Genomic DNA, 15,262 nt, shown 5'->3' with positions numbered 1-15,262 from the left:
AATCATGGTTGTTGTATTCAGCGTTGCCAAGTCAATGACATGTTTTGTTGAATACAACTACCATGATTCCCTGCAGGCGCGTCTCACAGAAGTTTATTGAGCATTACGTGACAATCTTCAGCTCGATGGGTTCATCAAATTTTCTTAGGTATGGCGTGCGCCTTCGGCGCGCGAGAAACCATTGCTGTTGGGATGTAAAAGAAAAGCGGAGGTACACCACGACCGTGGTGACTCAACATTCGGCGCCCTGGAACTGCTGGGGATGCAAACGATGTAAATAAAGAGAAGGGTAGTATAGCTAAACGCACGAGAATCCACGGATTATTCCACAAACGAAATAATCGTTTTATTGCACAGTACAGACGGAATGTCTATTCTCAAACAATTTGAGATATATTGTTATTCCCAAATAGGGTCAAACGAACACACCCTTGGTTTTCGTGATTCGGCCATTAAATTTTTGCCAAAACATCCTCAAACTTCCTAAAGTACGTCACTGAGGTTTTTATTTAATGTTACATACGACTCATGACTACCAAAGATTAGAATTTTTTTTAGGCACTGCTGATTTTGAAAAGTACATATGTTTTTAAACTGCCGTCCCTTTATCCGTGTAAAAAGAGGATCATAGTTATTGTTTCAGCTTTCAACAAATGTAAACAAAAAACTCAAAGAGAAACTTCAGCTTAGGTAATCAGTTCGTGCTGTTGGAAGGATAGTCTGAAATATCAATTATCTCCTTGTACGACTGACATTTCAGGGTTTTGTAAGAAATCTTTGTGATTACACAGGTCTAAATTAAAGTGGTTGTCGGTCGGTTTGAAGTGTTTGTGAAAGATAGTAAAGTTGAACACGCACATGCTCACACATGCCGACAGGGATGTGGTAGTGAGTCCCATAAGCAAGTGCCTGTTTGTAGCTATTTAGTATCCGTACACTTCAAGTCTCAATGCAATACACGAAGCCCAACTTTCTGGATAGATGCTGATCCATTCGGCATTACGAGGAGAAGGGAACTTGTTTGTCACCACTGTATTCTTGTCTGAGTTCGCCTGGTACGCCTGCACAAATAATTAAAGTACAGTCAAACACCAAAGGGGCAGAACTGAGTGTCTATAAATTGGAGGTGTCCGTATCATGGAGGTATAGTTTAGATGCATTTTGTTGTTTTTTTCTGGGAGCAGGTGAACTGTTCACAACATTCCACTAGGCCATTGTATTACACATGATGAAGGTGTCTTACAGGAGAGGTTAAACCTGCTGAAAAAATGTTCATTTCTGAAAAGAAGAGCTCTTCTCGACCTTTATTTCAAAGTCATGCTGCCGTCTGTTACGTATGGCATCATTGTCGGGGGGGGGGGTGTAACAACTCTGACCACATACAAGCACTTGAAACATTGCATCGCAGGGCAGCGAGAATTATCTTCAACTTGTCATGGGACACACCATCGGATACGTTGATGGAAATCACTAAGTGGGACTCAATACTCTATTTATACAAACTTAGTCTTATTAAGCTGTTTTACAATATTGTAATCGAAAAGATTCCTAAAACGATTTCAGATTTAGTAACGTGGAGACACGGACCCTACAACCTAAGAGGACACAAAAAAGCGGTTGTCCCACGATTTTCAACGTCCTTTTTAAAGAACTCAATCCAACACAGAGGTGCAGTCTTATGAAATTTTGTGTCAAGCTACTTTAATAACGCTACCTACCACAAGCAGTTTTGCAAAAAAAGCGAGAATGGACCCCATATTTAAAAAACTTAACTTTGGCAGTTTGTCGATCCAGACAACTCCAAAACACTTGTGTGATTTTCAATTTTAAATATTAATTTTATTAAAATATAATATCGTTTATTTTAGTTTTTTACAATGTAATATTAATTTTTCTTAGGTAGGTAGTTAGTCACACGTACACACGACCCCTCAAGCATGTATTTGCTTTAAAACAGATCGTGGTTAAATAAAGGTTTATTATTATTATTATTATTATTATTATTATTATTATTATTATTATTATTATTATTATTATTATTATTATTATTATTATTATTATTATTATTATGTGATTTTGCTACTATGAAGACGCAAAAAAAATGATTTGGCTCCCCTAAAATGACGGGGATGCTCGTCATATCTTTTACGGGGTAAAATTTGTGGACTGGTACCACTTAGTGCTAAAACCACCGCTAGAGTTCTCATGGTACCTAGGGTCTTACAGGTTATTAATCTGAAAAATGACGGGACCGGAACGGTAACTGTATTTGTTACGCAAATAACTTTTATTTTTGAATTATTTATTTGAAAACAGTCATCCAGTCATGAAATTTCCAATCAAAGGGGTGAAAATGAATTTGGTCAACGTCCATGAAATAAGATTCCGGTGCCCTTTTAGTGGTGTCTCACGCGAGCACCCCTGTCTTTTTTATAGGGGATAGTCCGTCCTGTCAAGTACCCTACTACTTGCCCTGGATGGGATGTAAGTTCATCGTTAGTTTCCTCCAACAATTGTTCGAAAATTGATGGATTTTGTTCCCGGAATGTCCAAGAATATTTAAGAAAGTTCAGTGTTTGATGTAAAATTACCTGGACGACATCTGCTATGAAATTTCCATGGCCATATTTAATTTTGTAAGTCTTCACCCAGCAGCCGTCCACTGGGGCGCCTTGCGTAGCTATGGCAACGATGGTTACCCTGGTTACAAAGGTCACCTTGATGTACTCGGTATTGTCATTTTGTGCAGGCATCCAACAGGATTGTCCATTCAGGCGACCCTTCCATGCATCGTACCCAGGCTTTGTCGAGGAAGCTTGAATGCTTCCATCAGGAATCGCTCCACTTTCCATACCAAAGGCTTGAAGATCTGAAAGAAAAACATTGTCACTAGTTCACGAATTACTTTTGCTGCTTCGAGTTATATATTCGTGGGGACACTGTCGCAATTTCTTTATAGCTATTAGCAGATTTCAGGTTCCAAATTGTGGAGGCTCCAAATTGTGGAGAAAACAAGGGAATTGAGGGCACACAAAAATGATGAAATTATTTAAAAAAACAGGTAAGTTCCCTCACCATATGGGAACCTGGAGCTGGGCAACTAAGTCGTAAGCAACATAAACGTACACGCATGCGTTTAACAAAATTATTACTATTAAAGAATTTTTCGGCAAAGTAGCTGCAACCTTTTGTTTATACGACGTTTATAAAAGGTAGTACAAGATAAAAATATCCTTACTCTCACAGTGAAGTCCAGTGAATCCATCAACACATTTGCACTCAGTCAAGCTAGGACTGCTGACACACGTGCCTCCGTTTTCACAGCGCATGCTCTCACAGGGATTATAACTGCGAACCACCATACCCATGTAAAATGTTCCCTTCTGTTGCACCAAGTCACCAGGAAAGTATTCCTTGGTTGCATTGTTCAGTTGGCACGTTTTGTGCAACGAAATGTAGTTGACACTGAAGCATTGCGGCTCCAGTTCACAGGAAAATGTGCAGCTCTCAAAAGTCTTGTGATTTAGAGTCCGCATCACGTGACCAGTGAGGACATGATCTGTAAATCTTACACTGGTGCGGCAGTCGCTATAGCCAGCGGAGTTCTTAACATAAAGGCTGAGAAACTGGAGTAAAATGAATTCCAAATACGATAACATCTCCGGTGTCTCATTCAAGCAATAGGAATGACCACATGACCTGCAGTGCACACAATATACTAGCCACTGGAAACTATCAAAGTTAACCAGAATTTACAACATTTAAATCATACCTTAAGCCTCGATCAAACGGTCATGATAGTTGATGATAGTTCGCTGCTTCCAACTATCATTCACTATCATATTGACTATCACGTTTGCGATCAAACGCTCCATGATAGTTGACGATAGTTTGTCGAAATCACGAAATGTGCTCGCGCATTTAATTTTTTGCTTTTCCGGTTCTCAACTCCACTATCACTCGGTGCAAAATGTTTTCATGTTTTTTCCTTGTTTTCGATACTTTCACATTATCTCTTGCTTCTGGCAGTGATATTTTCAGTGCTTTCTCGACGTTGTTTTTACTCTTCTTCTTCCCACTCACTTGCTCGCTTTCAGCTTCACTATAGTCCAAATATTAATCTAAATTTCGGTTATCTTCTTCACCGAACGATAGAATTTCCTTTGCGGCAGCCATGAATCTTGGATTGAGCCCGTCTTTGACTGAACCACTGACCGATAAACTATCATGCACTATCATCCCCGCGATCAAACGGTAAAAACTATCATCAACTATCATGTCGAATTTGAACACGTCCAAACTGCATGATAGTTGGTGATAGTTGATGATAGTGCATGATAGTTCGTGTTCAAACGCGCGTGATAGTTGGAACTCTCATCAACTATCATCAACTATCATGACCGTTTGATCGGGGCTTTACATGTTCCGGAAATGCGGAAAGGCGAGCAACGTTTGGATGTTTATCGATGTCTCGCAAATAGTATATGAGTTATGCGTGAGTACCCTAATTTTATTCGCATTGTCAATTAACCTGAAGGAAATACCGTGTAAACGCTATTTTAATCTTACCAAAACTTTCTTTCAATCCTATGTAGCACCTCCCCTCCCCCCATGGGATGAGCGGTGGCTTAATGGTTAGTGCGCTGGACTCTGAATTGCGCGGTGGCCACAATGCTTCTCTCCACCCAGGTGTAGAAATGGGTACTGGCGAATTTAATGCTGGGGGTAACCTTGCGATGGACTAGCATCCCATCCAGGGAGGAGTATTAATGGTCCTAGTCGCTTCTCGCCACGAAAACCGCGATGGATAAGCTCCGGCCTGATCAGGGGGGCCACAAGGCCCGAACGCAAGACTTCACTTTTTTTTACTTGCCATCTAGGATCAATGTGCCGTTTATTGCTTAATTACTTGATTCGCATTGACGAATTAACTCAGTGTGGTGAAGGTCACTAATGTCTGGCAAGAGTGACTTTCCAACCTTCAAACAGGCATCAGTATTAGGATGACAGGTTTAAACGCCGCTCCACTCATGCGCTGAAAAACGTATAATTTAGTTCGACAGTCGCAACTGTTCATTCAACGAGGGCTGTCGGTGAAACGTTAAAACTGCGATTGGTTTATACGAGAAGATTCCAATGTGCCGAACTGAAATTTAACACGAATCAAGTACGCCGTGGAATCAGCCGTCGTTCTGGGCAAATTTAAACTTAAGTATACAAGGTTTGTACATAGAAGCGGCGTTCAAAGGGAACCTAAGCTAAAGAAAGAAAAAGTTACCTTTTGTAAAGTTTTCATATCCTGTAGTTTCCGCATGGTGATTCCTCTGGGATTCTTGCTTAACCTCTATTTTTTCACTCAAAAATAATTTCGTCCACGTTCTCATTGTGTATTCAATTTAACAGCGAGAATGCATTGCAAATCGTATAAGTTTCCGGTAATAGGAGTGCCTACATCCTTTCCAGGGTAAATTTTCGTAAAACCAATCAAGACATTTTGTCAAATCACAGACACTGCTCAAACAACATTCACTTTTGTTTTGGCGGTGCTTGGTATATTTGTTGAACCTTGTAGAACCACACAAAAGAAATCAGTGACGGTTTGTTCAAATATTCACTTGTCTGAAAGGAATCTTGTTACAATTTTAACATCAACACAAAACATTTCTGTTTTCTTCTTCTCGAGTTTATTGACACAAATAAATCATTCCAATTCCGGATTTATTCAATTGAAACTGAAATTTTAGGGGACGGGGTAATATAAAACAAACAATGTTCTAAGTCACAAAACAGGTGCCCGTGGACATATAATTACTTAATTTTCAGGGATTTTCTCAATGTTATGAAAACCTTTAACATAATATTTACTGAAAAGTTCTGAAAAAAAGAATACCATATATAGTAAATTTCCCTAAACCCTGATAACAAATATGAAACTCAAAGCAAGTCCTACAGCCGCCTTCAGCATTCTCTAACAATGTAAAATACAAAACAATAAGTATAACAGGGAATTAGGGATGGACCATTATTTTCTTGAAGGAGGGGCGGGGTATGTCAAATTCTCCTCTGCAAACTTTTTTTTTTTGTTTATGCACCTCTGCAAACATTTTTTTCGAAATGCAAACTATTTTTTTATATGCTTATCGTGTTAATTCCACCAAGTTTACAAACTGCAGAAGATACTTTATTCAAAGGGAAAAATCAACAGCAACTGTTCAAAGGAAATGGAAAAGTTTATCTGCTACACACAGTTTACACCATGCTATCCAAACCGGCCAAGTGTGAAATATATACCCTGCAAATCACCCTGCGATACAATCAACAAGAAATAGTGATAATAATAATAATAATAATAATAATAATAATAATAATAATAATAATAATAATTTATTTCTAGCGCATTATATTAAAAAATCTCAATGCTCTTACAACTAATATATCTATATTAACGAAAACAATATTAATTAAAGGAAGTAAATAAAATATTTAAAATTACAATAGGATGATAAAATACTAAATTCATTATAATACTAAAATTCATTATAAAATACTAAAGTTCATAAAAAAATTAAATTTCTTTATAAAATACTTAAGTTCATAAAAAACTAAATTTCTTTATTAAATACTAAAATTCATTTTAAAAAAATGCTGGAAACAGTTCATAGATTCTGATCTACCATTTCCGCACTGTGATTATGTTTATCCCAGAGATGATAATGCAACAGGCCTCTGTGAAGTGAAACAGTGGCCTGCTTCGTGGCCTAAGGAATTCAGACTACCCCCAGGCGTGTTTTCCCGCGCTTGGCACTGGCCAGCGGTATGTTTTTGCTCCGAGCTCTTGTGTTCGTTGTGATTGGCTAGTTCCCACAAGCGACATAATGATCACTGACAATCATAAGCTCGAACATAACGCCGTTATCTTACTTATGCCATAGTGGGCCGGAACGTCTAGAAACATAACCATAAGCACTCTTATGATTGACATGTGACAAAATTCTTTATTTATTTTAAAGTTCTAAGAAACTGCTATTTAATTAACTACCACTAGCCTTCTGTGTCAAACTGTCAGCATGAGGACCCCATATCGACGTTTTGTCTCCATTCTACAAAATTACATGCAGCTTGTTTGGCGCTAAAACATCTGTTGGTTGTGTTAAATAAGCGACGAGAGTATTAACAGCTTTATCGTACATTGGCTTAAAATTTAATACTGATATTATTGTTGGCTGTAAATGGTCCTTAAAGTTATCAATACTTGTAGGAAGACGGAAATTGCGGCATAGAAATGCCGTTCAAGGCTTTTCGATTCCTCTTTATAATTTTAAACGTCGATGTCGTTTGTCCTTTGGAAAATTGCGTGAAGCTTGATTGGAATCATACGTTCAATTTTCATTTTTTCCCGAACGACAGTCCTAGTTTAAGGAAGTTGGAAGGCGACGTTGTTAATTTTACAAACTATTGCCTTCAAAATTATCATTTGGCAAATGAGACAAGAAGATGCAAGAGTCCGGTCGTAGATATTACTTTTCCCTTGATCTCTGGAAAGCCAAATATAACATTGGAAATGCTACACAGGCCTGTCTTAGCTGCGAAAGATGCATCTGCTGGTACTGCCGCGCAGATTATGCGCGCATTGGAGGAGATATGGCAATTGTGTGTTCTTTGCCTAATGGCGGCGATCTTATCAGGAATTCTGATCTGGTTTTTTGTAAGTAAATTGTAAAGATTACTTGGAAATGTTCCGTGCAACTTGTCGCGCAATTTTGCTGTGCCTTTGTTAATTGCGAAAAAAAGTTACAGGAATCGTGGCTTAGTGTAACAGGCCTAAACAACGCGTAAAATTTTTGTTGCAGCGTTACCGTGATCGTTGCGAAAAGTAGAACTCGTTTCCACTTCGTGCAACGCGCGCTTGCTGCAACGAAAGCGTCACGAGCCATGTTTACTTCAAGGTGTGCTGTTGAAACAACACCGGGAAGTTTTGTGTGCGGCTTGCAATGCAACACAAAGAATTATTGCCTAGTTTTTGTAACATATAAGCATGAATAAAATACAGGTAGCAATATGCAATGGGAAAAACAAAGGTGCTTATACGAGAAAAGAAATGACTACATGGACTTCCTTGGGTTGAATATAAAAACAAAGAAAATACGTGATCGATGAGTAAATATCCGTTATGTTCTTGGGGCGTATTGACCATATGTTTCACAGTTGACAAATTTATTAAGTCTTTTATGACTGTTTTCTGACCCAGTGAACAGTTAAGACAACAGGACGTAGAACGAACCGCCATTGTAGCTAGTGAAAATATAGAACTGCTCGCGATCGTAAGCCATTGTAGGGGTGCATTCGCAATTCATGTAAAAAAAAAGAAAAACAAAAACAGATGAAGGTTAGCCAGTGAAAACTACAAAACTACACGGAAACTCTAAGTTTTTAGACAAAAAAAGTTTTAAATAAATACTAAAAACCTAATAGGTGAAAAGTTTTATTTTAATGTCATACTCTTATACTTGAGACTATTTTCATCGCCACCTGCCTCTGAAAACAACACACTTCAGTGACACTTAAACAAGAGCCGAAAAATCCGGATGCTCTCGCGGGCTAATCGTTATGTTATTGACCGTAAAGTGTCTTTTTCGTCCTTGAATGCTAAATAGTCTGTCTGTACGCGTTTTTAAACAGGATCACAAAGCAAACTCTGGGCACTTTCCAAACTCATTTTGGAGTGGCATACGAGAAGGTTTGTGGTGGGCAATCGTTACCATGACAACAGTAGGGTAAGTGTGACGTCGTGTGACGTATATTAGTTAGACTTTTTATTGCATCTGTCAAAAGGAAAAAAATTGAATAGGTGGTTTTAATAATCAAGCAGGGTGTTTTATCTTCCTTGCGGAAGTAGTATTTTTCCTTCTGAGTACCCAAGAATTTTTCTTTCTCGTCTAAGACAAGAACATTATTCGACTGACGAAAAGTGTTTACGGCAACGCTAAACGTTTTTTCATTATTTGCATTTTGTTGTCGAAATGGCTTCAGCTGGCAAACTTACTCACGTATATTATAATTAGAGTTGTCTGACTTGTTGAATTGTTTGAAGATGCTCCAATTTCTACATTTTCCGCTTTAAAATTTGCATATTTGTTTAACTGGTTTTTGTAGCTATGGTGACAAGACACCGAAATCGTTCCTGGGGCGAGCGTACGCGTCACTGTGGATGATCATTGGAATGTTGTTGATGTCAACCTTTACGGCCCAGATCTCCTCTTCCATCACGGCCGATGGACTGAGCCCTTTGAATGAAATATTTGGAAGCAAGGTATGGCATGTTTTCGTGATGTATTAATGTTTATATCACGTGGTACACATTGAGCATTACTATATAAATTGCAGTGGTATAGCGAGTGGTAGCAAATTGATAAAAAATGGTATCACACATGTGTGGATACAAATGATATCCACACGTGTGTGATATCATTTTTGACCAATCAGCTCGCAGCGTTTGCCATGTTTCAATGCTCAATGAGCCAAAGTTTATCGATATTAAGTCGAAACATCTTCAGATCTTCCTCTGCAATCTGCGGTAATCTTCGGAAATGTTCGGAAATACTCGTACGACCTTCGGACAACAACATTCTGGTCATCCAAATTAATTTCAGGAGCGCTTAACCAGTTGAAAGATAAAAAAGTATTCATTAAAAAAATTAATTAACAGATAATGAAAATTTTCGACAGACAAAAAACTATTTTGACAATGTTCTAATCAATTAATTGAAGATCATGGGTTCGAATGTTGACGAAGCCTAATATTTTTCAGTCACTCGTTACAACTTCTCTTGTGCTGTACTAAAAAATGTTACAAAGCTATACAGGGTATTTGTCACTTTATTTATGTACCATGAATTTGTTGCAGATTGGTGTTCCTTTGGGAAGCAGAAATTTCTTTATGAGATACTGTTATGGAGCCGAATCAGTCAAAGGTATCTTCTTGTTTTTAAACGGTGTCCTGTTTCCCCCTTCCCCTGTAGCCTAATTTTTGTAGCCTTTGTTAGCCTTTCATTAACCGAAGCGAGCATCTCCCATATACTACGTCAAAGTCAAGGCATTTTCACAGACTAGGTTTTTTTAGGCTCCCATTCTCCCGAAAAATTTTGTTCTCCGGTCCGCATGTGTCCAATCTAAAATGGACCTGCAGCATGTACTACATATATGATACACGGAATGAAAAATAACTAAGGATGTTGGTGTCAAGGTGTTATCCCATGAGACACCCTTATTCAGGCCCTTTTCCAATTCCCGTATTCCTCAATTTCAATCGCACAGTTTTTCCGAATCAGTACGGGAAGTGCCAATCCAAAAATAGACCTGCACAGGGCTGTAACTAGCAAGAGGCAAGACGAGGCACTTGCCTCGTCTAGATTTTTACCCAAAATTAAAAACATTTTTTTTGGGGGGGGGGGGGGGATAATCCCCAGTTGAACAAGATTGATTTTGCTCAAGAAATACCTCATGAAAAATGTCTCTGAAAGAGTTTCAGAGCTTCTAGATTTCAAAATTTTCTGGAGGGCATGCCCCCAGAACCCCCTAGCAAGATCTTGCCTCGTCTATTGCAAAGGTCTGGTTACGGCCCTGCTGCAACATGTAGAATAAAAGTATAAACACTGTGATACGAATACGTCTTTTATTGCTCCGCATTTTAATTACTGCGCAGAGACATGGCACTTCTGCAGCAAAACCTCTGCAACAAAGCTAGAGAAGGTTAACGAAAGGGCCATTCGCTTTGTTTTCAAGGACAAGAACACCCCTTACAGGGACCTTCTACAAGCCCTTGGCCTGCCAACCTTGGCCGAACAACGAGTATACAAAATTGCTAGCTCGATTTTCAAAACAATAAACGGTCCTAGCCCTCTCTGCTTGCGTGAGCTGATACAACCTAGAAACTCTTCCTACAACTTAAGAGGACAAAATATTCTCAATCTACCTAAAGTGCAAACTACCAAGCACGGACTCAAATCTTGGCGATATTTCGCCCCCAAATTATGGAATAGCCTCTCAGACACTGCCAGAACTTCAATATGCTATAAAACCTTTAGAAAGGCGTTAAATGCTGTAGGTATTAGTCGTCATTTTTAATTTTTAATTAAATAATTGTATATATTTTATAACTTTTAGCTCACTCTTTTTTTTTTAACTAATTTTTAAGCTAGAAATTTTTAATCAGGAAATGCGTCGCACATATTTAAAGCTTTAAAGCTTTGAAGAATTTTATTCACTTTATTTTATTTTTGTTTTATTTTCATTGTGGCTTACCTGTAAACTAGCTGGTGCGTTCCCGCAGATTTTGCTAACCATATCTGCGGGACGCATCGAAACCATAGCTAAGTGTAATGACCACATTAAACATTGTATTGTATTGTATTGTATTGTTAGTCACTCCAGGTAATGGGCTCCTGGTCATTTGTTGTTTGCAGCGTATTCTACAGAACATGAACTCCTTGACGGCCTGCAGAATGGGACCCTGGACAAAATATGGCTGTTTGACTGCAAGGCTAAGAGCCACTTCGATTTCATGATTGTCGACGTTCTTGAAGAATACTCCTCGTCACCTAGCATCGGAGTCGGAATTCAGTTGACTAACAGGAGCAAAACAGATGAAAACTTTACCTATTGTATGGAATATTGGAGGCAGAAAATACAGTTGAAATGGGAAATGAACTGGTATTCGGGATCGGGAATGACAGACGATGGATTGACATCAGGAATGGCAGACGATGGATTGAAATCGGGAGTAGAAGACGATGGATTAGAAGATATCAATGAAACGGACATGCCGGATGTAAGAAAAGCAGTATAGTAGGCACAGAATAAGCCGCTCTTTTTGGGTAGGAATCTCATTAGTATGGGCAGGAATAAATTAACGTGAATAACGTCATAGTCCCATGAATAAAATGCGTTGGATTTAATTAACCTCTGGGTGTTCTATTTTTATCCTGGTTGGTGTAACCCGACTACCGCCACCACCACCGCCGCCACAATTCTATTGTTTAACTCCACCACTGCCGCCACAATTCTATTGTTTAACTCCACCACCGCCGCCACAATTCTATTGTTTAACTCCACCACCACCACAATTCTATTGTTTAACTCCACCACCGCCACAATTCTATTGTTTAACTCCACCACCACCACCACCACCACCACAATTCTATTGTTTAACTCCACCACCACCACAATTCTATTGTTTAACTCCGCCACCGCCGCCACAACTCTATTGTTTAACTCCACCACCGCCACCACAATCTATTGTTTAACTTCACCACCGGTGGTGTTGGTGATTGAGTTAAACAATAGAATTGTGGTGGCGGTGGTGGTGGTGGTGGCGGTAGTCTGGTTATACCAACCAGGATAAAAATAGAACACCCACAGGTTAATTAAATCCAACGCATTTTATTCATGAGTCTATGACGTCATTCACGTTAATGTATTTCTGCCCACACTAATGAGATTCCTGCCCAAAAAACAGGGGTAACCGGTGCCTACTACACTACTATGAAAACATTTGTCATTTTCATCAGTTAGACTTACAATGTCATACTCTAATAGTGTACTTATCTTACTGGATCAGACTATAATTGGATCGCCACCCAATGCTTCCCCCCAGTATCGAAGTCTAAGGCTTGGAAGGTCACAAGTAAAACAAGTAACTTAAATAATTTGTTATCGTTCAAAAACTCGGCAGTTTGTTTTTCAGCTTTACTGTGCATACAGTTCACACGCACGCATTTTCCCATAAAAACAAATAAAAAACAAACAAACAAACAACAAAACAAAACAAAGCCTCTGTGCGAGGGGCGGACGCGCGGTGGCCTCATGGTCAGCGCTGGATCGAGAGGCCGGCCTGGACTCGAGCTCCAAATCTGGCCGGGGTCATAATCCCACTGTGTTGTTCTCTTTTGTTTCTCCCTACCCGTGAGTAAAAATGGTTATCTGCAATCTGACTAAAGGTTGAGAGCTAACTTGGGGTGGACAAGCACCTCAACTAGGGGGAGTAGCAATACTTCTGAAAGTGAGATAAGCACCAGCAGTGCCCATAAAAAATCGTTAGTTGTTAGGTATTTGCCTGTCTTTGTTTCAGTTGGTCCTCACAAATTTAAACTCTCAAAAAACACTCGTTGATGTCATGATTCATTGTGCTATGCAAACACGGACCGCGAACCCCGAACAACTGGTTACAATGAACAAGTATTTTAAAACTGCACCGTCATTGAGCACTTTTTCTGCGTCACCAGCACTGGATACAAATTATCAAAAATAATTGAAGGCTTTTTCTCAATTTTTAGGTAAGCTGCTTTAAACAATACAGTCGTGGAAAGCAACGCCAGCGTATAAAGCCGGCTTCATCAGAGACGCATCTGACATTTATGGATTACATTCTGCTGGCCTGTGGTTGTCTCACAATCATTCTCATGACGATAGGAACCCTGTGGAATATTAGCGCAAGAGTCAGACACATGGAAAAAACAGCTGGTTTGTACAGTTATCTTGTTTATCTCCGATATATTTTACTGCTTTTGCTGTCATCCGGCTCGATGTATACCACACAAATCTCCTATGTTCTTAGATCCAGAATTTCCCGTATAAATAATTGACTGTCAGTTACTAGAACCTTACTAGTATTCAAGGCACAAGGCACTCGGCTTTTGTGGAGAAGAAGATGGCCGAAGTCATTGCGTAGCCACATTTTCTTCGTCTAAGCCAGATTGAACTCGTTTATCTGTGGCTCTTACCTTACAATTAACAGTCAAGATTTTTATCATCAGATCGCTTTTATAATGAACACTGCAAAATGTATTTAAAATTGGCGGCGTTCTTTTATAATAAAACTGAATATGACCTAGAGGCTGATGTTAAATAACCATTCGCTACTACAGTACATCTACATGGGAAATAATAAAGTTGTCATCTTTATTTTTCAGGTAACAATGTTGATATCGAGATGGGAGTATTGGACATCGGACTAGGAACAGTAGGAGTGAAAACCAAGGAACTGACTCCAGTTTCCGCGGGTTTGACCTAACACAGAACATATGCATGTAAAAGTAGATGCGTTAGCTAATAATAATAATAATAATAATAATAATAATAATAATCTTTTATTAGGAAGCCTTCATTCACTATACAGTGGTTTTCAGAAAGGTCCTAACTAAGATTAAAAATACTGAATAAGACTATATACAATAAAACGAAAAATACCTAAGAATTAAAAACTATTATTAAAAACTAACTTGAATACAAAAGAAAGAATTAACTAAAAAACCTACTTAGAACGCTACGCTTAAAATTTACAAAATCAAGTGCATTTCTGGTGTCTCTGTCTAGGTTATTCCAGTCTTTCAGAGAGTGATAACACACTCTCTGCTTTCCCCAATTTTTGGTTACATGAGGTAGCCTAAGCATGTCTTTATTCCTTGTGTTATAGCTATGAATGTCCCTGTTAGCTAGTAACTCCATAGAGTGATCCATCAGTCCATTTATACACTCCGTTCATACTCCATAGCTACTTACATACTTCGTAACTCGCACGTTGAGTAGTATCAGTAGTACTTATGCATATCTGCGGGGTTATCTGACCAAGCCCACGGAACACCTGCGGTATTCCCCCCCGGTATTCCTTAGGAACGTTGGTAAGGGAACAGCTCGCTCTCGGCCGAGCCCAATTGCAAGGGGCTTGGGGCTAGATAACATGACATTATATCGAGACATGAAAATCTTTTTTAGTGTCGGCGCGATTTCCTTTGGTTGATGATCGCCTACCTAGTAAAGAAAAGATAACTTCTCGCAGTCTGATTAATCCCTGTCGCACGATAATAAACTAAGCACTTTATTGGCACTTTAACTGATGAACTGCTTTATTATAAATAACTTGCCTTTTTGATTAGCCAAGGCCGGAAAACCAACAAAATGACGTCACCTAAAGAAATGATCCCAGCTGTTGTTTGCAATGTCAAAAGTAGTTGTAAATACGTCTTAAATTTACACTCATTTACCTGCAGTTCGTGATAAAAAATATAATCCGTTCATACTTCATTCGTCAAAGATGTTATACTAAAATAGTCTTGTGTAAATATTGAATCAATCAAATAAAGTGGAATCCCAATTTTTCGAACCTTCAATGGAAACGAAAATTGGTTTGAGACCTTATTCTTACTAATTTTCGCGATTTCAAAATAATCGCGAAATTTAGCACGCGCGAAAAAAAAAATGCGCGAAA

General features: G+C 38.8%; 2 protein-coding genes across 2 annotated transcripts; one reads left to right on the top strand and one right to left on the bottom strand.

Moving 5' to 3' along the window:
• Positions 1-923: 923 nt before the first annotated feature.
• On the bottom strand, positions 924-3,659 carry LOC144663631 (lactadherin-like). The gene is made up of 3 exons (XM_078524639.1): positions 3,239-3,659; positions 2,592-2,869; positions 924-1,061 (listed from the first exon to the last, which is right to left on the bottom strand). The coding sequence occupies exons 1-3, from the start codon at positions 3,657-3,659 to the stop codon at positions 924-926; spliced, it is 837 nt and encodes a 278-aa protein (XP_078380765.1).
• Positions 3,660-7,232: 3,573 nt separating this feature from the next.
• Positions 7,233-14,100, top strand: LOC144662404 (uncharacterized). Its single transcript, XM_078523203.1, has 7 exons — positions 7,233-7,705; positions 8,680-8,774; positions 9,154-9,310; positions 9,905-9,971; positions 11,463-11,827; positions 13,332-13,518; positions 13,968-14,100. Exons 1-7 carry the CDS (start codon positions 7,283-7,285, stop codon positions 14,066-14,068), a joined length of 1,395 nt encoding a protein of 464 aa, XP_078379329.1. The 5' UTR covers positions 7,233-7,282; the 3' UTR covers positions 14,069-14,100.
• Positions 14,101-15,262: the final 1,162 nt, after the last annotated feature.

Source organism: Oculina patagonica, chromosome 8 (assembly GCF_052425735.1).
Source record: "Oculina patagonica isolate OP01 chromosome 8, crgOcupat, whole genome shotgun sequence".
Taxonomy (NCBI): Eukaryota; Metazoa; Cnidaria; class Anthozoa; order Scleractinia; family Oculinidae; genus Oculina; species Oculina patagonica.
Note: the sequence above shows the minus strand (reverse complement) of the source record. Positions and strands in the feature narration are given on the sequence as shown.

Bases quoted from the DNA above. Each gene is read 5' to 3' on its own strand.
- LOC144663631 (XM_078524639.1), bottom strand. From the start codon at position 3,659: ATGTTATCGTATTTGGAATTCATTTTACTCCAGTTTCTCAGCCTTTAT. The intron at 2,870-3,238 runs GTAAGGATATTT...TTTTTCTTTCAG, and splicing joins CACTGGACTTCACTGTGAGA to ATCTTCAAGCCTTTGGTATG. The intron at 1,062-2,591 runs GTAATTTTACAT...TTATTTGTGCAG, and splicing joins TCATAGCAGATGTCGTCCAG to GCGTACCAGGCGAACTCAGA.
- LOC144662404 (XM_078523203.1), top strand. From the start codon at position 7,283: ATGCCGTTCAAGGCTTTTCGATTCCTCTTTATAATTTTAAACGTCGAT. The intron at 9,972-11,462 runs GTATCTTCTTGT...TGTTGTTTGCAG, and splicing joins TGGAGCCGAATCAGTCAAAG to CGTATTCTACAGAACATGAA. The intron at 13,519-13,967 runs GTTTGTACAGTT...TTTATTTTTCAG, and splicing joins ACACATGGAAAAAACAGCTG to GTAACAATGTTGATATCGAG.